This window comes from Podarcis pityusensis (genome assembly GCF_964106645.2).
Source record: "Podarcis pityusensis genome assembly, chromosome: Z".
Lineage (NCBI taxonomy): Eukaryota > Metazoa > Chordata > Lepidosauria > Squamata > Lacertidae > Podarcis > Podarcis pityusensis.
Window position 1 is genome coordinate 20,754,912 of NC_138044.1, and position 21,284 is coordinate 20,776,195.

Here is a 21,284-nt window from a genome sequence, read left to right on the forward strand (position 1 = left end):
CGCTTAAGCGCTCGAGCGATAGCAAAGTGGGACAGAAAAATCCCCTCTCCACCCTCCCGCTCCCCATCGCCCTTCCTGCTCCCGGGGGTGGGGTGGGGGTTGTTCTGCAGAAGGGGTGGGCGAGGAAGCCCCTGAGGGGACCCAATCCTCGCCTGCCAGCTTGCGGCCGGAGTCAGGCCGCCAGGCTCGGGAGGGGCGGGGGCTCAGGAGCGACTGCCCCAAAGAAAGGCGGCGCACGCTCCGCGGGCCCACAGAGGTTGGCGGGCGGGGAGAACTGCCCAGTCAGTCGAGTCCGTTAGCAGAAGGAGGCGCCCAGCAGCAGCAGCAGCAGCAGCAGCAGCAGCAGCGACAGCCGCCCTGCCCAGAGACTGAAGCCCGCCGAGCCAGCCCGAAGGCACCATGCCCAAAACGGTACGGAGAGCCTGCCGGGAGAGGCTTGCGCCCTCCACGGAGAATGGGAGGCCCCGCGCATTGCACTTTTCCCTCAGCCCCGCTCTCGAACTGAGAGTCGACCCCGTTTGCTTCCCGCCTGGGGAGGAGGAGGGCTTCCCTTGCGCGCGTAAAGCCCCCTCTGCGCCTCACTCAGAAACTCTTTGCTTGACCCTACGCGCCACGGAGGCGTCTCTGCTTCACGTTCTCCGGGCGGGCTCCGGGCCGCGGGGTGGAGGGGGGGGTGTGGGGAGGCGGGCGACAGTTCGAGCCCGGCTGACGGCGACGGGGCGGGGGATGACGGCGGCTCCCGGCCCTGCCACTTCCCTAGTCTCCCGGTTGGCGGCGGGTCTCTCCCGTCTCCTCCTTTCTCCGGGGCCCGCTGACCCGCCTGAGGCATTTGGGTCCTTCCCTCTCTCCTTCCCTCACTCTCTCGCCTCTTCCTCGTGAATGGGACACATTCATGGCAGGAAGGAGGAGGAGGAGGAGGAGGGAGGGAGGGTCTTTGTGAAGCGGGAGGGCAAGCGCCCGCTGTCGGGTGCTTGGCTGACTGAGGGGGCGCGCGGGCGGCTCTCCAAAGCCAGTGGGCCTTCTCCAAGGGGCGTCAGTCGGGGCGCGCCTCTAGCCGCACGAGGAAGTTGTGTCCTCCCCCCTCCCTGCCAGCCCAGCCCAGCCCACTCTTCTCGCACCCCCCTCCTTGATGCGCCCCGGCCCACGCCCCGCTTCGGGCCTTGAGTTGGCATTTGTTCCTCAGCGCTTCTCAAGAGCCACTGAAAGTTCGGCGGTTGGATGGGGGCCTGTTTGTCGCTGCCATCTCCCTCCCCCATGTGGCCGGAGATGTGTGACCGTTTTTCTCGGAGAACTCCTGTTAGCTGAAACTGAGGCAAAAATCCCGGGAAAACCTCTCTGAGTAGCTGGATGTGAATTCAGCTTTTCAGTTCAGGTTCATGAACTGAACCACTTCACAACTTTCCACTCCTGTTTTATTACCGAAACCAATCTAAATTTATTTGCTACCACCTATATATGGCATTCTGATTGATTCAGAATGCTAGATGCCCCAGTTATGCGTTCTGTGAAACCCAAGGACTCTGACTGTACATTGCAACACACTGATGATGCCCTTGGGGTTGTTTCGAACATTTTGTCACCCACTCTGAGCGTTGTTTCAGCAATGGGAGGGTGGGGGGTATAAATATTTTCTGTAGTTATATATGTAGCGTTGCTCGTTTCATTTGACGGGTTGGACAGGGCAGCATCCGTTGGCGAAAGGGCAGGTTTGGTCACCCTGCAAAAGTGCAGTGCTACCATTTGCTCTGTAGGGATAGCTGGCGGGGCCTGGGGAGGTAACGATAGCTTGGCGTTTTGTGTTGTGATTAACGCCCCCCCCCCAAAAAAAACAATTTGCAAAAGTCCAAGTGACCAGTCTCTGAGAGGACTAACTTCACCAGGAACTTGAGTTAGGACCGCAAACTTTTAAGCAGCAGAAAGTTTTTTGTTTTTTGTTTTTTTTTTTTTTTTTGAGCAAAGGTACATAATATTACCAGGGGCATGCATCCTTATGAATACATGTTTTTCTGAGGGCTGGATGCAAAAGAAGATGGGCACTCCTTACCTCTGTGTAAAGGGGGACAGGCATTCATTACAAGATGCTCCTTCCCAGTGTTCCCTCATCTTTACAACCATCAAGGTTACTAGAAACTCCTGTTCTCTTTTGATTCAGGTATCCAATGCATAATTCCTGCTTTTATTTTTCTCCTCACCTTACCTAAGGCTGCAATCTTATGTATGTTTGCAGGGAAATATGCCCCACTGAACTCAGAGGGTCTTACTTGTGGGTATATGTACATAAGACACCACTGCAATTTTCTGTGAAAATTACCCATGCTTAAGTCTCAACTAAATCAATGGAGCTGATGTTGCAATAGGTCTCACTCATTTCGGGGTAACTTAAGCATGCCTCACTTTCAAGGGCTTGCACTACCCACTGATAATTTTGTGTGAGGCTAATTTGCAAGGAGTTTCTATCTTAGGGGCTATGGAAGGGTGTTGGTATGCACAGCATTGCTGCAAGCTGTGGGTAACTGGCCTGGAAAGACCCTCCTCTGCCTCAGACCCTGAAGAACCACTGCAAACAATACTGAGCTAAATGGACCAATGGCTTGACTCAGTTTGAGGCAGCTTCCTGTGTTCCATTTTGCACTTACAAAAGTGTGTGTGTGTGTGCAGAAATAATGAAGCTCCTGCTGCTTGCACTCAGTGGAGGCGGCTGGATAAATTAATGCAGTTGTGCAACTTTCCATTGGCAACTGCCAGCAAGCAGTCATGCCCTCTGGTTGCTTTGCATCTTAGAAAGACTTGCATGAGAGTTTTATTCTCTTCCACGAAACGCAAAAAACCCCACAGGAAGATGCCAAGCCCAGGACGTCTTCTCCCTATATCCTGGCCCTTCAATGGCACCAGGTCTCCAGGCAGAGGGTTGATCACATCTCACTGCAGGAAGCATAAAGCAATCTCTTTCTGCTTGGGTTTTCCCTGCTATGGTGAAACCCATCTATGGGTAGGACAACCATTTTACTCTTAGAGGGGATTTTGAGCATTGATAAGCATATACTCCTGAATGTGTTTCTTAATGAAGTATCAGAAATTCTGTGACTATGAAAACTACATCAGCTGTCGTAGATGCATAATGGTATAACCAGTTTAGCACACTTTGTGGCTAAAGTTAGGAACCACAAGAAACTGCCTCATACTGAGTCAGGCCATTGGTCCATCTTGCTCAGTACTGTCTACACTGACTGGCAGCAAGGGCTCCTAAGGGTTTCAGGAAGCAGATGCCAAGAGGGATTGAACCTGAGACCTTCTGCATGTAGATTCTCCACCACTGATCTCTGTTCTCTATGGGTCTTCCAGCTTTCTTGTAATTCATAATTCGTTTCTCTCTTTGAGTTGCTACAGAGCCTTGTCTCAGCTTGACTCAAAAGTATTTCTTGGCTAAGGGAGGGTCTGTTGCCTTAAATGCTGAGCTTCTCAAGCCCATACTTGACTTCCTTTTGAAAAAAGGAGGTTGTCTGCAGGGAAGGCCCTCTTTATGTAAAAAAGGAGAGAGACTTTTGCAAGAAACACTTTTGCTTCTTGCTATTTAGTTTCCAATTAGAAAACTTCTGGAGCTAACAAAAAGTTAGAAATCCTAAAACAGTTTTTTTTAAAGAGAGAGAGAGAATCATGCAGCATAGGAGAGTAAGATTATTTATTTTTTTTAGAAGGAAAATGTTCCATGCATATCTCTTTAAAGTAATGAATGAATTGTGATTCTGGCGCACCTGACTGTTGGGAAAGACCTGTTCGATTCTTTGATCTGCTGTTCCCTTGATTATACAATAGGTTCTTTAAAGGGACTGATATTTGATACTTTCCATTTCTTTGATGGCATATAACCTTTGAAATGAGATTGGTTATACAGATATTCCTTCCCCTTCCTTAAGTTAGAACATTTTGGCATGTGAAAACCCACCCCAAAAAGAGAGAGAAAGAAAGCAACTACATTCTTCCAACCCTTTTCCTACATGCTTTCTGAGCAATGAGTAATTTTTAGAACTTGCATCAGTCAGTAACTAGGAACACACTCTGTAGGAATCATTGCTAAGACATCCAGTGGTTCAGATGAATGTTGTAAGGAGGTGTCACTTCCTGCCCCTCCACACCCTGTTGCAACTCTTCTTCTTCCTTAGCCTTGGTGCTCCAGCTTAGGGGCAGCTTTGCAGATCAGTTTTGTGTACAGTGGTACCTTGGGTTACAAACACTACGGGTTACAGACTCCGCTAACCCGGAAGTAGTACCTCGGGTTAAGAACTTTACCTCAGGATGAGAACAGAAATCGCACAGCAGCGGGAGGCCCCCCTTAGCTAAAGTGGTACCTCAGGTTAAGAATGGTTTCAGGTTAAGAACGGACCTCCGGAACGAATTAAGTTCGTAACCAGAGGTACCACTGTATTTGCAGATAATGAGTGTTAAGTAGCTGCATATGGAAGTCCGAGGTGGATTCAGAAGCTAAATGCTCATGAATGTGGACATGCAGATTTGATTAAATATTTAGCCTTCTGGAATGAGTTAAAGACCTGCTAGCCAGATTCCTCCTTTGGTGGGGATGTCTTAAGACTATCTTTGAGACCATGTTTAGATAACAAATATGTGAGGTTACCTACTATGTATCTGGTAAACATCTGTATGCTATAATTGTTAAAGTGGGCTGCTGGATATGTTCTGGGAAAAGTCCTGGAAGCCTAGAATTAAGAATTGATGCTGGAACCTGGGACACAGAGATGCTTTTCTAGGCTTGCCGTTACATGTAATGACTAAGTGGTTATTGCATGGACCTTGGCTGGGGTGTTTGCAGCCTGCTGTTTCACTAGAATAACTATTATCTAGATCTATTACAGTCGTTATGGGATGCGGGTGGCGCTGTGGGTTAAACCACAGAGCCTAGGGTTTGCCTATCAGAAGGTCGGCAGTTTGAATCCCCGCGGCGGGGTGAGCTCCCGTTGCTCAGTCCCTGCTCCTGCCAACCTAGCAATTCGAAAGCATGTCAAAGTGCAAGTAGATAAATAGGTACCGCTCCAGCAGGAAGGTAAATGGCGTTTCCGTGCACTGCTCTGGTTTGCCAGAAGCGGTTTAGTCATGCTGGCCACATGACCCGGAAGCTGTACGCTGGCTCCCTTGGCCAATAAAGCGAGATGAGTGCTGCAACCCCAGAGTCGGCCACGACTGGACCTGATGGTCAGGGGTCCCTTTACCTTTATTACAGTCATACCTTGGATCCCGAATGCCTTGATACTTGGACGTTCTGGCTCCTGAACACTGCAAACCCAGGTTCTGGTTTGCAAACATTCTTTGGAACCTGAACGTCCGATGGGGCTTCCATGGCTTCCAATAGGCTGCAGGAGCTTCCTGCAGGCAATCAGAAGCTGTGCTTTGGTTTCTGAATGTTTTGGAAGTCAAACGGTCTTCTGGAATGGATTCCGTTCGGCTTCCAAGGTACGACTGTACGTGTAAGGTAGTGCTTAGGGTGCAATTTTGCTTAAGAATGCAATAACACATTGCAAATTCACCTACTCTAACATTATTTACAAATATCCTAGCAACTAACAGGCACTTTGGCTATCAGAGGCTATCAGTATGATGGCTGTAATCTGCCTCTACAGTCAGAGGCAGTGATGCTTCTGAATACAAATTGCCACAAACTCCAGGAGGGGATAGTTCTTGGGTCCTGTTTGCCAGTTTCCCCTCTGGGTTAGCCACTGAGAGAACAGGATACTGAACTAGATGGGCCATTGGTTTGATCCAGCAGGCTCTCCTGGTGGTCCACCAAATACTATTTTGTCCACCCATTGTTTACATTGTTGATTTAAGCTGAACATGTTTGCATTGCAAGATACATTGGGTATGTGTGTGCATTACTTGGTTTCTTCATCATCATCATCATCATTATTATTATTTATTACTTATACCCCGCCCATTTGGCTGGGTTTCCCCAGTTACTCTGGGTGGCTTCCAACAGGAGATTAAAAATACATTAAAACATCAGTCATTAAAAAAGTTCCCTAAACAGGGCTGCCTTCAGATGTCTTCTAAATGTCAAATAGTTGTTTATTCCTTTGACATCTGATGAGAGGGCGTTCCATAGGGTGGGAGCCACTACCGAGAAGGCCCTCTGCTTAGTTCCCTGTAACTTGACTTCTCACAGCGAAGGAACCGCCAGAAGGCCCTGGGCACTGGACCTCAGTGTCTGGGCTGAATGATGGGGGTGGAGATGCTCCTTCAGGTATACTGGGCCGAGGCCGTTTTGGGCTTTAAAGGTCAGCACCAACACTTTGAATTGTGCTCGGAACCACTTGAGCCTGCTTCAGACTCGTTTGGGGCAAAATGGGTGAGCAGCCCACCCCAATCAAGTGCATTCAGTTTGCCTGACATGAATGGCTGATGAGGGTTTCGGCTGAGTGTGTGTGGCTTACTCAATGAAAGCATCACAATTGTGCAGATATGAAATCAGCTTCTGCGATGTTGATTCCTGGTTGGCCCACTCAAACACAAAGTTGCAGATGTAGAATTGCATATTCTTATGAATTGTGATGTGCACCAGCCCTCCTAATTTCTAGAACAGCATTTCTCAAATTTGCTTTCAAGCAGGCCTCCATGCCCCAGCCACCCCAGTGCTTCCCTACTCTCTAGCCATGCTATAGCCTTCTGGTTGGAGCAATGCCAGCACCAGCAGTGCCCCATATAGCAGGTCACCTGGCATTCCTGGAAAAGTTGACCAGTTTTGCCTTTAAGAACAAAAGAACATAAGAGTCTTCTGGATCAGGCCAATGCCCACCTGATCCAGTGTCCTGTTCTCATAGTGGCCAACCAGATGCTGTAATGGAAAGGCCACAAGCATGATCCAAGCAAAAAAGGCTCTCCCCTCCTATGCTTTCCAGCAACTGGTATTCAGAAATGTTAGTGGCTCTCAGCTGTGGATGGAAGAGTTTAGTCATCACAGCTGGTAGCCGTCGATAGCCCTCTCCTCCTCTTAAAACCTATTTTAAAGCCACCTAGCTTGGTGGCCATGGCACTGTGGTCTAAAGCACTGAGCCTCTTGGGCTTGCCAATCGCACAGCGGCTTGAATTCGCATGACAAGGTGAGCTCCCATTGCTCTGTCCCAGCTTCTGCCAACCTAGCAGTTCAGAAGCACAACAGTGCAAGTAGATAAATAAGTACCGCTCTGGCGGGAAGGTAAACTGTCTCCGTGCGCTCTGGCACTTGTCACAGCATCCCATTTTGCCAGAAGCGGTTTTGTCATGCTGGCCACAGAAAGTTGTCTGTGGACAAATGCCGGCTCCCTCGGCCTGAAAAGCAAGATGAGCGCTACAACTCCATAGTTGCCTTTGACTGGACTTAACTGTCATGGAGTCCTTTACCTTTTACCCCCCTTTTTTTTAACCTGTGAGAGTGAGTTCCCTAGTTTAATTATGTGGTGTGTGAGTAAGTCCTTCAGAGCTGCAATTTTAAGGAGAAAGGTTTGTGTGGGTTATACCGGTAAATTAAATTATTCAGTGGAAAAACATTCTTATTTGATAGACTGGCTAGTTTTAGTAATTACTTTAACTATGTCATGTATTATTTTGTTTTTATGTATCTTCTTTTGTAAAGGCTTCAGCTAAACAAAAAAGCAATAAAGTGGTTTTTTTGGGTTTTTTTGTTTTTGCTTGGTAAAGGTGGCTGGAAGACAAGACATGTGGGCGGAAAGGAAGTTATTTTCCCTCTAAGGATTAGAGCAGTGTTTTATGAACCAAAGGGGGATAAAAGGTTGATTTTTAGAATAATGGAATGGGAGATAAAGAAACTAAAAGCTATTATAGGAGGAAGAAGTAGAACCTGCAGCAAAGAATGAAAAGGAATGTGGATATATGTTTTAATCTGTTTATTGTTGGTTTTGTGTTTTAAATTGTTTAGAGAGGTGTTTTATGGTTGTCTTTAACTGATACTTTTATTGTTTTATTCTCTTTGTAAACACTTTGAGCAGTGTATAAACTATGAAATAGAATAGATGCTTAGTGGGGGAGTGGGGTAAAATATAAATGTGAAAGGAGGGGGGGAAACGAGGGTACTGTCAGTGGCGCGCGTGTGTGTGAAAAAATATAAATTAAAGTGTCTTTTCTGCTCTCTCTTAAAAAGCCTACAAGTACAGGAATTGGGCCAAGGGTCGCTTTACTGCTCCTTCCATCCAGTGGTAGCAAGTCAGGAGATTCTGGGAAGCTGGCAAGCAGGGGTACGTGGCAGTGGCTCATGGTAGGGAGACAGGAACAGTGGTGACCTCCCAGGGATGAAGGCTGGGGGAGCTCCATGTTGGTGGCATTGGCCCTGGTGGCATGTGCAGCCCCAGCACCAGACCTCACCACCACTTCCTTCATGAGCCACCCTGAAGGTGGGGAAGGAATATCCTTCCATGAATGAGAAGTCTCAGGCCTGCTTTCCCCTGTCTGTATGTAGTATGCATGATGTGGACTGAAAGAAAGATTAAAGCTATGGTGTGACACAGGTGTACTGAAGCCCACTGAAATAAAAGTATTAAGGCATGTCCATCTGTGCTGGATTGTGGCCTTCCTCAGCTTGGTCCTCTTCAGAGGTTTTGCACTACATCTTCCATCAATCCCAGCCAGCATGGCTTCAAGAAAGCCTGGTGCACAATGGGCTTTTAGGTTCTCATTACATTCCTCTGTAAAATTGCCATGTAAAGGTACTTAAATTTGCACATAACTTTTTACGAAATCTCACAATGCTGAGCAACGCTTTCCAGAAAGAAACTGCACCTTTAATGGTGACTTTCTAGTAATATGATTATGGATAATGTTGTTCTACTGCTGTAAAACACCCAGAAGTGTCTGTTTTTTTAAAATAATCAAGCAGCATTTAAATTTTATTAAATTAATAAGTGTCTGATTAATAAGTGACTTGGTAACTGTCCTCTATGGAGACGCTGATCATATGTCTGATACAAGAGATCAAGGCTTGTCTGCAGCTGTGGGGGGCTGCTTCCTGTACTTGGGATTTTCATCTTCCTGAGCTCAGACACAAGACAAGTTAAACTAATGTATTGGCCTGAATATAAGCTGCACCTTAAAAAATTTTTTTGGGGGGGGAGAAAAAAAAGACAATACCCAAATATAAGCTTTTCCCTTAAAATTCCACAGGCACTCACACCCATTCTGTTTTACTGTATGTCTGTTTCAGCAGTGATATCGTAAAAGCCAGTTTTAGTAAGGTCGCGAATATAAGCCGCACTTTAACTTTTCACGGTTGGAATTTGGAAAAAATGTGAGGCTTATATTCAGGCCAATATGGTATATATCATGTTAGCAACATCTATGAACTTGTGGTTGGGATTCTTCCTTTTTAAAAAGTAGCACTCGTGGGGTGGGGTGAGTAGGGGCTGATTAAGATTAAGACTGCAGAATGGGGGAGGTGAGTTTTTCAGCAGGAAAAATGTGCATGTAAGGCTTTTCTTTAGGAACATCACCACCACTACCACTACTGACTGCATTCCATGGTCTGAATCCTTGCTTCTCTGCCTCCCCTCTACCAAAAAAACATACCTGCTGGTTCTGGTTTTTGTTTTAAAGAGGGAGAAAGAAGGAAGAAAGGAAGGGAAAAAGAAAGGAGGATGTTCTCAAACATAGGATTCAGAGACACGTGAGATCTACTGGTAGCTGGACCTTTCTACTGGGGTGGTGGCATTGTAGTGTTATGGAATTAATGCAGTTCCAGCTAGCACACCCACAAGCTTTCAAACCACCTGAGGGAGGCTTTCTTCATGAACCAGGTGAAGCAGCCAAGACCTGCTAAGGTCAGTGGGACTAACTGTGAGTTCTTCATAGTTCCATCTCCTGCCAAAATGACACCTCAAAGCATAAGATTTCATCAAGCATCTCTCTCCAAAACAAATGGAACGACTTTGTTACCCATGGTAGTGAGATCCCATCACTGATGGCATTGTTTTCACAGGGACATGGCAAATGGTTCCTTTCATACGCAAGCACAGCTAGCGTCACCCGCACGTCTTCAGGAAGGTAAAAGTGAGAAATTGTTCTTCTAGGGGCAGGTTCTGGTGCTGTTGATTTGGATGTGGCTAAATCCGAAAGGGAAACCTAGTTTTCCCTTCCATAGTTTCTGCTGGTCCAAATACATATATTTTATTGAATTTATGTCCCACCTTTTTCTCCAAGTAGCTCAAGTGGTGTACATGGTTCTCCTCTCCCTCCTCAATTAATCCCTACAACAACTCTGTGAGGTTGGTTAGGCTGAGAGGCAGTGACTACTCTAAAGTCACACTTGCTGAGCTTCATGGCTGAGTGGGGATTCGAACCCTGGACTCACTCACATCCTACTCCAACACACTAACCACTGCAGCATACTCTGTGCTGTGTGCTGTGACTTCATGTTGCTTACACACACACACCCCATGTACATGTGGATAAAGTTACATACAGTGGTACCTCAGGTTACAGATGCTTCAGGTTACAGACTCCACTAACCCAGAAATAGTACCTCGGGTTAAGAACTTTGCTTCAGGATGAGAACAAAAATCGTGCAGTGGCAGCACGGCAGCAGCAGCGGGAGGCCCCATTAGCTAAAGTGGTACCTCAGGTTAAGAACAGTTTCAGGTTAAGAACAGACCTCCAGAACGAATTAAGTTCTTAACCCAAGGTACCACTGTAGTTATGAGTTTGAGGCTGTGTGAGAGAGTGCAGACTTCATATGCCTGCATCTCAGCACCTGCAGTGTGTACATCCGGTGGCAGGAAATGCATGCTTTTCTGTCTCGAGTGAAATCTAAACCCTGAGATTAAATCTTAGTCAATAGGTTTAAGTGGGCACATATGTGAACACAATAGTTCTAAAGTGAGCAGCCTCCTGCCTTTGTCCTTAGGCCATGCATTCTTGTAGGAAGTGGCATTGCCTCCTACGTGTGCAAGGGAGGCAAAGTCAAAATTCTTTAAAGGGATGCTTGCCACCTGCTCTTTCTTTCGTAAGTTCTTGCAATAAAAAGTTAATTTAAAAAAGTGACATATTTATCCGATTGCTCTGTTAAACACTGTGACTCCAGTAGCTCCTCAGATATGTTTGTGCAACCCTCCGTCTGCTTGTTGGAAGGGTCCCTTGCCGCCATCCCTAAGGCGCACCATCCCTTGCTGGCTGTCCCTTCCCTGTAGCTATCCAGGGACTTTGCTTCTGCACAGTGGCAGGCATGCATTTTGGGGAGCCTTGAAGCTTGAACTGTTATTGGGGAGCCCTTTGCAACCAGCAACAAGGTCTGGGTAACCCCTATTATCTTCTTCTGGGTTGTTCCATGACATATCACCACATATTTTTTTAACTACTACATCTCAGATGTCGATTAAAAATGCCAGTCACTGTGTGAATATTTTATTTTCCATGCCTTACAGTTTTTGAGTTATGGGGTGTGGTGAAAATTAGAGAAATGTTATATAGGTGCATGATGCATTATAGAATGATGAAATAAAACAAAGAAAAGAAAAGACAGTCAATAAAACTGTTTATTTTAGACACCTATGAGAATACATAGCACATGAAGCACATTTTACAAAATACATTTTTTCCCTGGTTTTTCTAGCAACATACTCATGTACAGTTTTGTCATATGAGAGCTTCCTTGCAATGTCAATTTCTAGAGACAATATACAGTGGTACCTCGCAAGACAAATGCCTCGCAAGACAAAAAACTCGCTAGACGAAAGGGTTTTTTGTTTTTTGAGCTGCTTCGCAAGACGATTTTCCCTATGGGCTTGCTTCGCAAGACAGAAACGTCTTGCAAGTTTGTTTCCTTTTTCTTAACACCGTTAATACAGTTGCGACTTGACTTCGAGGAGCAACTCATAGAACGCAGTGTGATAGCCTTTTTTGAGGTTTTTAAAGACTTTGGTGATTTTTGAAGCTTTTCCAAAACTTTCCCGACACCGTGCTTCACAAGACGAAAAAAATCGCAAGACGACAAAACTCGCGGAATGAATTAATTTCATCTTGCGAGGCACCACTGTACATAAAGAATTCAAGTGTTCTTCCATCATGGTAGACTGAAATGTGTTCTCCATAAAATACAGCGTTGCAAAATTCCTTTCTGCTTCACAGCTTGTGGTAGGCATTGTCAAGTACAGCTTAGGCACAGTAGTAAAACTGGGGAACATTTCAATTAGGTGTAGCTCACAAAAAGGCTGAAGAACCTCTGCACATTGCACTTTTGATGGCCTGTTCTGGGATTTCCTGTGGTGCAAATATTCTTTGAACTGATAACTCTTGTTTACTAATTTGTGGGCAATATAACCTTTGCAATATGATACCATAAGTTTAATAGTGTCCTCATCAATTTCAGAATTGTTCACCAATCTGCTCATCAGGTTAATCCTTTTGAGTAACTGGTTTATCAAGCCGTCATAGAATTGATATAGAACTTCTATCCTAAAATTGTCAGCTCCTCTGAAATAAGCAATACAACTTGTTCTATTTAAAAATTTCCTTGTAACAATGTGTTTGGGAAGCATCAGAACTTGAAGTGATAGCTTCACACAAACCTTTTGCTTCTGATTCATAATGTGCAATCCTATCGACTGAATTTTCTCTGAGTTCTTTAACAAATGAAAGTAAATAGGATAGCAGACAATAATCTTCAAATGCACCAAAACCAGGGTTTTGTAATTTCTTACTTGTTTGGTGAAATGCTCCAGCACTTCTTCTCAAATGACTGTTAAAATAGCATTTTCCAGCTTTGTCAACTTATGGTATAAATTCTTTGCATCTTGTTTACATTCAGGCTTCTCATCTGAGTCCTCAAAAATATGTTTGAGAGTTTGTAAAATGCCTGTATATCCATTTTTAATTGCCTGGACTGCTTCATAGTATGCAGACCATCTAGTTACAATTAAGCTCTTTACAGAAAAATGTAGATTGCTTCATGTGTTTAAAATCCTTCATCTTCATATAGATCCAGAAAAGAAAACAAACAGCTCCTGCAAAATGCCAAAATAGTCATCAACTTCAGGTACAGTAGACACTGCCTTCTCTCCAACAAGGTTAAGTGAATGGGCCATTGAACCAAGATATGAACAAGCCTTTTGCCCTGTGGGTGCAGACCCTTTGCTCTTCTTTTTTTATGAGCCAGTCAACAAGACAGCATGTTCCCATTAACTCTGGTTTTCCTGTGTTGTCCAAACTGAGAAACTGTAGTTAATAGCTTGAGAAGGAAGGGTGGGTTGTGAGAACAACCCAAAAACCAAGTAAGTAAGTAAGTAAGTAAGTAAGTAAGTAAGTAAAGCTATAGTTCCATGGTTTGGCTGAAATGGGGACGTATAATAAATAGAAGACTTCTTGGTTTGTTGGCTGGCTAACAAAAGGGCTGGGCAATAGGCTAGTTCTCTTGCCATTGCCTACTTTGCCACTGGCAGTCTTACATGGGAGGACCATCTGAGTGGGCTAGACAGCTCCCTCCCAGCTTGCTTCCTGCCATCTCCACTGTAGGATGTTGGTGCTATGTGTGGTGAGACATGTGGGTGGGAATCACTGTGTTTTTTTAAAAAATGAAATATTGTATCTACCCCTTTTTGTTTAGTTCCCACCTTGGCTTAGCCAGGAGATGCTCACCCAAGTGCTCCACTTCTGCCTCCCAATGCTGAACATCTAACTACATGCCCATTTACTGGTGTGTTTGCTTTATGAGGATTGCAAGTGTCTAGTCTAGTGGTAGGAGGCTGAGCTGTGAGCAAGAAATTTCTCAGTTCAAATTTATCTCTTGTCTTCTCAGCCATTAGTGGTGCTGGCTGGAAAATAGTTCAGTTTCTAAAAGTGATTTTTTTTTTTTTTGGTGTAGTAAAATGTGTATTTGTAGCATTAGTGAATGCTGTTGAGCATGGGTAGGCCAACTAAGGCCCGGGGGCCAGATCCAGCCCAATCGCCTTCTATATCCGGCCCGCGGACGGTCTGGGAATCGGCATGTTTTTACATGAGTAGACTGTGTCCTTTTATTTAAAACACATCTCTGGGTTATTTGTGGGGCATAGGAATTCATTCATTTTCCCCAAAAAATATATTCCGGCCCCCCACAAGGTCTGAGGGACAGTGGATTGGCCCCCTGCTGAAAAAGTTTGCTGACCCCTGCTGTTGAGTTCTCATGTTTCAAAATGCTTAAATAGCTCAGTAAAAGTTGGTTTGTTTTTCAAAGCAAACAATAAATAACAGAAATAAATGTGACACACCAGTACAGATCAAGACATCCTTATTTCCCAAACTGGCATGGGTGGTGGGTGTTGAGCATCTAAGTCTGAAGCATAGGAAATAAAATCACACCACATGACAGAAAAATGTTTTGGCTCCTCCACCCCCCCCCCACCCCCGAATAACGCTGTTTATGTGCATTTTTTCCACAGTAGCCAAAATCCGTAGGTTTTTATACCACACACTCAAATGCAGATTTTTAAGGTTTTCCATTTCTGGGCTACTGAAATACTGGCTACAGCCAACATCCATGTCAAAAGTTCTTTAGCAAGACAAGCTTTCAGGTTGTTCACCCACATATTCAGTAATAACAATTGGGGGGGGGGGAGCCTGAACAGGTGATTTAATTACTTTAGATTAGGGTTGTATTTAGCCCTCATAAACAGCATCCAGGTGGAAATCGCAGAAATGTCAGAGAAAAACCTTACGGATGGCAGCCCAGTGCGGTGGTGTAGATTTTGGCAAATTTCGTTTTTATTTTTTTGAGATTTCGCTCAACAACTTTTCTGTCCGGATATTCACTTTTTTGAAATATGGCAACCCTATTTGAAGTGTACATGCTTTCATCTTTACCTCGCCCATCCTTTTATAAATTCATCTCCATTTCATCTCCCTTTTGTGTTTGTGTCTGGGGCAGGGGGGTGTTCTTTCAGAGTTTTTTTTGTGGAAATATAGGGCATTGGAAGCTTCTGATTCAGAAATTTATGGAAAAACCACATTACGGCCCTAAAGTGAACTCCCTCTTAAAGGCAAGTTGCTTTATCTCTGCCCCCTTAGCCTCCTGTCTGGTGTTTGGGGGGTAATGCTGGTCAACCTTACAGGGTAGTGTTGGGTGTGGGAAACAAGACACCCTCTGCAAGTGATCTGCAAGTAGCTTTTCGATACTGCTAGCATGGGAGACAGTCTGGGGCAGGTGATGAATCTTCTTCCCATGCGCAGAGTCATCTACAAAGAGAAAAGGGCTGATTTCATGTGCTAAGTTGAACATGTGTGGGTGAACATGTAGCTTCTATTTCCAAAATGTTTATTTATTAATCTTTAACCCACTCTCCAGCTGGAAAGGCTCCTATAACAGCTTAGATACAATCAAATTAATAACAAGAGAGTCCCTGCTTGCGGGTTTGCAAGTCGTGCCACCACATGAAAGGAAAAAGGAACTGGGTGGGAAAAGGGGGGGAAACGTAACTCAGACACAAAATCTTAAAAGTTAAATGGTATTTCTTAGGCATCAGTTATTGAAACACTTTCGGGAGTAAGTGGGGCTCACTGGAGCAGAACCGGTGGAATGGGTCTGCTTCTCATCTCTGTTATACTAGCAAGGCCAATTCTCTCTCAAAGGCAATACTTATTATACTCATCTATTTCTTGCATTTATATCCCACTTTTACTCCGTGGAGGTCAATGTGGCATGCATAGCTCTCCCTCTCCCCATTTACTCCCCACAACACCCCCTGTGAGGTAGGTTGGGCTGAGAGGCAGTGATGGGCCCAAGGTCACCCAGAGAGCTTCATGGTCAGGTGGGGATTTGAAAACTGATCTTTCCCAGATCCTAGTCTTACACTCTAACCACTACACCACACTGACTCCCTGTTACCAGCTTTAAACTCATCATCTTCTCCAAATTGAGCACTCCCACATATTTAGTGAGGGAACCTGCCCCACCCCAGTATAAACACAGCTGTAAACCTGGTTGCTCTCCCTATTGGTTAACGTGGGACCAGGATACTGCACAAGTCATAGTAATAGACTAGAGCTAGTGTGACTCTTTGGGCTGTGACAATACAGTATATTGTTGCTTAAGAATCCATGACTGGATGGCAGAGCACAGCCATTGAGAGCCCTCTCGTCCATGAATTTGTCTAATCCTCTTTTAAAGCTATCTAGGTTGGTGGTCGTCCCTGCTTCCTGTGGGAGTGAGTTCCATAGTTTAACTAAGCACTGCTGTCGCAGCAGCCTTATCTTTAGCCCGCTTCTTATGGCAGTTTTGGAAACCTAGGTAGGCAGTCCCTCTCCTGCCCAGTCATGCTCGATTGCTGCTCCCTTTTATTTGAATCTTGTCAGTCCCATCTGGAAACGTAACTCTCTCACACAGAGCAATGCAGTTAGGCCTGGTAAGGAGGGAGCTGTGCAGGAGCCCCCGCCATAGCTGGCCCAGCCCCACCCTCTGGGCAGGAAATGAGGCAGCAGCTTTGAGGGGAAGTCCTGAGCTTGAGACGTGTCCCGTGAAACTGCACTGCTGTTTAGCTTGCAGTGGGCCTTTCTCTCCTCGTCTGCCTGGCAGGAAGGAGCAGCTCTTCAGCCAAAATTGTGTGTGCACTTCCAAGTGCTCTGTCAGTTGGTTTGGACCTCAAGGTTTTTCTTCTCCTTTATTCTTTATTTTTTTGAACCCAACCCATTTGTGGCCTAAGCATCCCTTCTCCCTGCTGCAAATACATGGGCAGCTAGGAGACTCCCTCTGGCCAGTCTCCAGAACTCAGAGGAAACTGGTGACTAAATGCTTCCTCTGAATGACGTCGTCTCCTGGACCTTTCCCTGACTTTGTGCAAAAAAGGCCTTATTTGGCTGATTTGCTCTTTGCACAAGCCCTCCCTGCATATGCACAATAAAGTTCCTGTTATCGGGCATTGAATCATCACCCTTAAGGTCAGGGCACCAAGGCCTGCTTAGGAGAAGAAACTCTTTGAGATTCTCAAGACTTTGCTGCCCACTGCCAAGAACAGCAGGACTTCTAAATGCATAAAAGAGCCCTGCTGTATCAGACTGAAGGCCCATCTAGCTGAGCATCCTGCTTCAATCAGTGGTTAGCCAGGTATATGCAGAAAAACAGAGAGTACCCCATAGTATCCTTACAGAGAAGCTGGTGTTAATGTGGGCTGGATGAGAGGTAACTGTTAGGTGGATTTGTAGCTTGTTGACTGACCGAACCCAAAGGATGCTCATTAATGGTTCCTCATTATACTGGAAAAAAAGGACAAGTGGAATGCTGCAGGGTTATGTCCTGGGCCCGTTGTTCAATGTCTTTATAAATGACTTGGAATAAGAAATTGAGGGGATGCCCATCCAATTTGCAGGCGACACCAAACCAGGAGAGGTATCTGCAGAAGACAGAATCACGATTCAATATGACTTCGACAGATTTGAGAATTGGGCCCAAACTAACAAAATTAATTTCAGTAGGGACAAATGTAAAGTTCTACACTTAGGTTGGAAGAACCAGCAGCACAAATATAAGATGGGGGACACATGGCTTGCCAGCAGCCCATGTGAAAAGCATCTAGGGGTCTTAGTAGCTCATAGGCCAATGTTAGTCAGCCATGTGATGCAGCAGCAAAAAAGGCTAATGCTGTTCTAGACTGCATCAACACAAGTCTAGTGTCCTGATCAAACAAAGTCGTAGTTCTGCTGTATTCTGCCTTGGTCAGACCACACCTGGAGTCTTGTGCCCAGTTCTGAGCACTTCAATTTAAGAAGGATATTGACAAGCTGGAACGTGTGTAGAGGAGAGTGACCAAGATGATCAAGGGTCTGGAAACCAAGCCTTATGAAGAATGGTTGAGGCAGTTGGGTATGTTTAATCTGCAAAAGAGGAAACAGAGAGGAAAGGTTCCTGTATTGCAGTGGAATTGGCTGGATGACCCTTAGGGTCTCTTTCAACTCCACAATTCTGTGAGTCTGTGGTTTTATACTATTCTGAGCCATTATTGTCCTTGGAGAGGACATGTCTTAGATGAGTCATTTATCATTATACCTATATATTCTACTGTTCTTTTGTTTCTGTCCTGTTAAGGTATTGTCTGTTAAATTATTCTGTTTACCTTACATAGTTGGTAGTTGAAAGAATATAATCATAGTGAGAAATGACTAATCTGGGTATCTTTGCTTGTTTCCTGAGCTTGGCAGAATCTTTTGTGTGTATGAAACCCCTTCTTTTTACAGGAGTTGTAAATTAAATTTTGCCAGTGGCCAGATTACTTGTGCTGATCTTTGCATAAGGTATTAACATTGGGAAGCCTTCCAAGGGCACTGGAAATAAGGACTTGTACCAGGGTCAAAAAAAGTTCTCAGTGGGGAATCTCAAATTATGCCAACTTTTACTCGTGCCATAATCTATAGAAATAAACCATGTGAAGAGTTCACATTGGCACACAGACCTTTGCAGTTAGATCAAGAAGGCATGCTTTCTTAATTTGAGTTTCAAGCAAAATGTTCTAACCTGAAATCTAAACTCTCTTAAGATAGCAGTATTTCTGTTTTCATGAAGCAAAAGATTTTGAAAATAACCCTCCTGAAGATAACAGATGCATAATGTCAGGGAGCTAGCAAGTTCTCTGACCTGTGAACTGCTTTTAGTTTCCCCAAGGCTGCAGTCTGTCCTGTTATTCCCCCAATAAAGAGCCAGGCATTACAGCAAAGGTGGAAAAACTTGCTTTAGTCAGGTGGTAGAAGACCTCTTCTGTAAATATAATGCACCAGTCTCTGCAAATGGTTTAATATAGGCCTAGGACTTGCCAATCAGAAGGTTGGCGGTTCGAATCCCCGCCACGGGGTGAGCTCCCATTGTTCGGTCCCTGCTCCTGCCAACCTAGCAGTTCGAAAGCACGTCAAAGTTCAAGTAGATAAATAGGTACCACTCCGGCGGGAAGGTAAACAGTGTTTCTGTGCAGTGCTCTGGTTTGCCAGTAGCGGCTTAGTCATGCTGGCCACATGACCTGGAAGCTGTACGCCGGCTCCCTTGGCCAGTAAAGCGAGATGAGTACCGCAGTCCCAGAGTCGGTCATGACTGGACCTAATGGTCAGGGGGCCCTTTACCTTTACCTTTATCTGACTTTACAAGTCTTTACAAGACTTTACAAGCATCCCTGATGACTGCAGTCTCTGTATTGAATGAGGTTTAGCATTGCTGCTATCCTTTACAGGACCTGTAGCTCCTGTTGTGTGTGTGTGTTTCAAATTCCACAAACTGCCTTATTGTGCAATAGATGCAGGTACTTAAAACCCTGTGGAAAAGCCTTCGCTGTTGGAGCACCCAGATCCATAATTCTCCCAGACTGGCCAGTGGCTCTCCAGGATTTTGGGCAGGCACCTCTCCCTGCTGTACCTGGAGATGCCATTGGGGATTGAACCTGGGACTTTCTGAATGCAAGGCAGGTGATCTACCAATGAGCCACAGCCTTTCTGCAATACCATGGCTCCATGGGAAGCTGAAATGGAAGCACAGCATAGAAGAGGTGTTTTCTAGCACGAGGGGTTGGCTGGCTGTAGTCTTATGTGCTGATGCTCTGCGCCAGCTGCTGCTTGCCACAATCGAAATGTGACTTGCAAGTGTACCATGTTCAGCATCAATCACTTGGGCAAATCATTGCAAAGGAAACCACTGCAGTTCTTTACTGGAGGAAAGAGTGGAGATTGATGTGCCCACGTGGTAGTTGCAGTAGCAGAAGATATTTTGGGGGAGGGGGCAGGTACTGCAAACTCTCTTTTAATGGTGGGTGGGAATTGTAGTTTATGTGAAAACTCCAGTCTTCTTAGGTGGAAAGCCAGAGCGACATGACTCAGAAGACAGACTTCTCTTCTGGAGGTGCTGTACCCTGAACTTGTTGGGCAGTTAACTGCAACTGCTGTGGATTTTCTATTCTCTGCCTCCAAGGAATGCTAATTCCTCCTGCGTTACATAGGAAGGTATACAGACTCCTTTGGAGAAGCCTGTCCTCTACTGTAGTTATACTCTCACTGAGGAGCACCATATAAACTTCCAGAGTTCCCCAGAGCATTGTTCAGAGAGACAGACAGACTACTGAACTCTTTAATACATGAGCTAGAGGAATAGAACACTTGTTGGGCAGACACACTCTCACTCAAGGCATTTGTCACAACCCATAGTCTGAAAGTGGGTACAGTATCATCAGATGTAGCGAAATGCATATAACAATGTAAGCAAAAACACCACAAATGTAACACTGGCAACACCCAAGCAGGGAAATGCCACTCCCCAAAAGTTGGGTTGAATAAATTAATGGCGAGACAAATTCCTGGAGGCGAGGGCTATTGAGGTCTGCTAGCCAGGCTGGCTATGCTCTGCCTCCATAGTCAGAGGCAGCAATGCTTCTGAACACCAGTTGCAGGGGATCACAGGAGGGGAGAGGGTTCTGATTCGTCACTGTGAGCAAGAGAATGCCGGACTAGATGGGCTATTGGCTTGATCCAGCAAGGCTCTTCTTACGTTCTTACAAATAAACCAGTGGTTAAGATACTGCAGGAGATGGCTGAAATACGAGGGGCTGACATGAAAACTGTCTGTAGCACTTGGGAACCACCTGGGGATGGTACAGGAAGGCCTGTGCTGCTGTTTTCTCCTGTGCTCCATAGACCAGGGGCAGAAGCAGCAACCTTCCCTCCTCCCACCAGTGCTTTGGATTACAAGCATTCCTGACCTTTGCTCACACTCGCTTGGGTGCCAGGGATTCTTTAGCTGTGATCCCTGCATTGCAGGGGGTTGGACTAGATGACCCTTCGGGGGAGTTCCAACTCTACAATTCTATGATAGGAGCTGGGGACAAATACACATCTGGAGGGCAGCACACTGGCTACTCCCAGAGTGAAGCAACACATCATCAAAATGAGGTATTTCTCCAATGGTGCTGTAGATCTTTTGTGTCCATCCTTTGGTTTCTGGCTCCCATTCAGCTCCCATTCAGCAGTTGACCCAGTTCTAATACTGACTGTAATTACCCTTGGGGATGCTCTCCCTTTTCCCTGAAGGGAAAAGTCGCTGAGCCTCATGCACAAGTTAACGCAGAATGCTGATGGTCAGATAAAATAATGTGTGCATGGGAGCAGCGTCTGGTGCATGGTACTTAATGCTCCCCACCCCCAAAACCAGCTCCTTAAGTGGTGTGCTGCAGGTACTTCCCCAACCCGGTGCCCTCCAGTCATTTCTTTATTTTGACTACAATTCCCATCAGCCTCGTTGGGCTGGACTGGGAGGAGTTTCTCAGTTGGGGAGGAGCAAAGCACCCACAATCAACTTCTGAACC

General features: G+C 45.5%; 1 protein-coding gene across 1 annotated transcript in view; it reads left to right on the forward strand.

Annotated features, from left to right (window-relative positions):
* The first annotated feature begins 242 nt into the window (after positions 1-242).
* MSN (moesin) overlaps positions 243-21,284 on the forward strand; it is a 77,373-nt gene continuing 56,331 nt past the window's right edge. Inside the window, exon 1 of the mRNA XM_080989858.1 lies at positions 243-411. Coding sequence (XP_080845984.1) covers positions 400-411 — 12 coding nt within the window. The 5' untranslated portion in view covers positions 243-399. The remainder of the gene's footprint in view (positions 412-21,284) is intronic.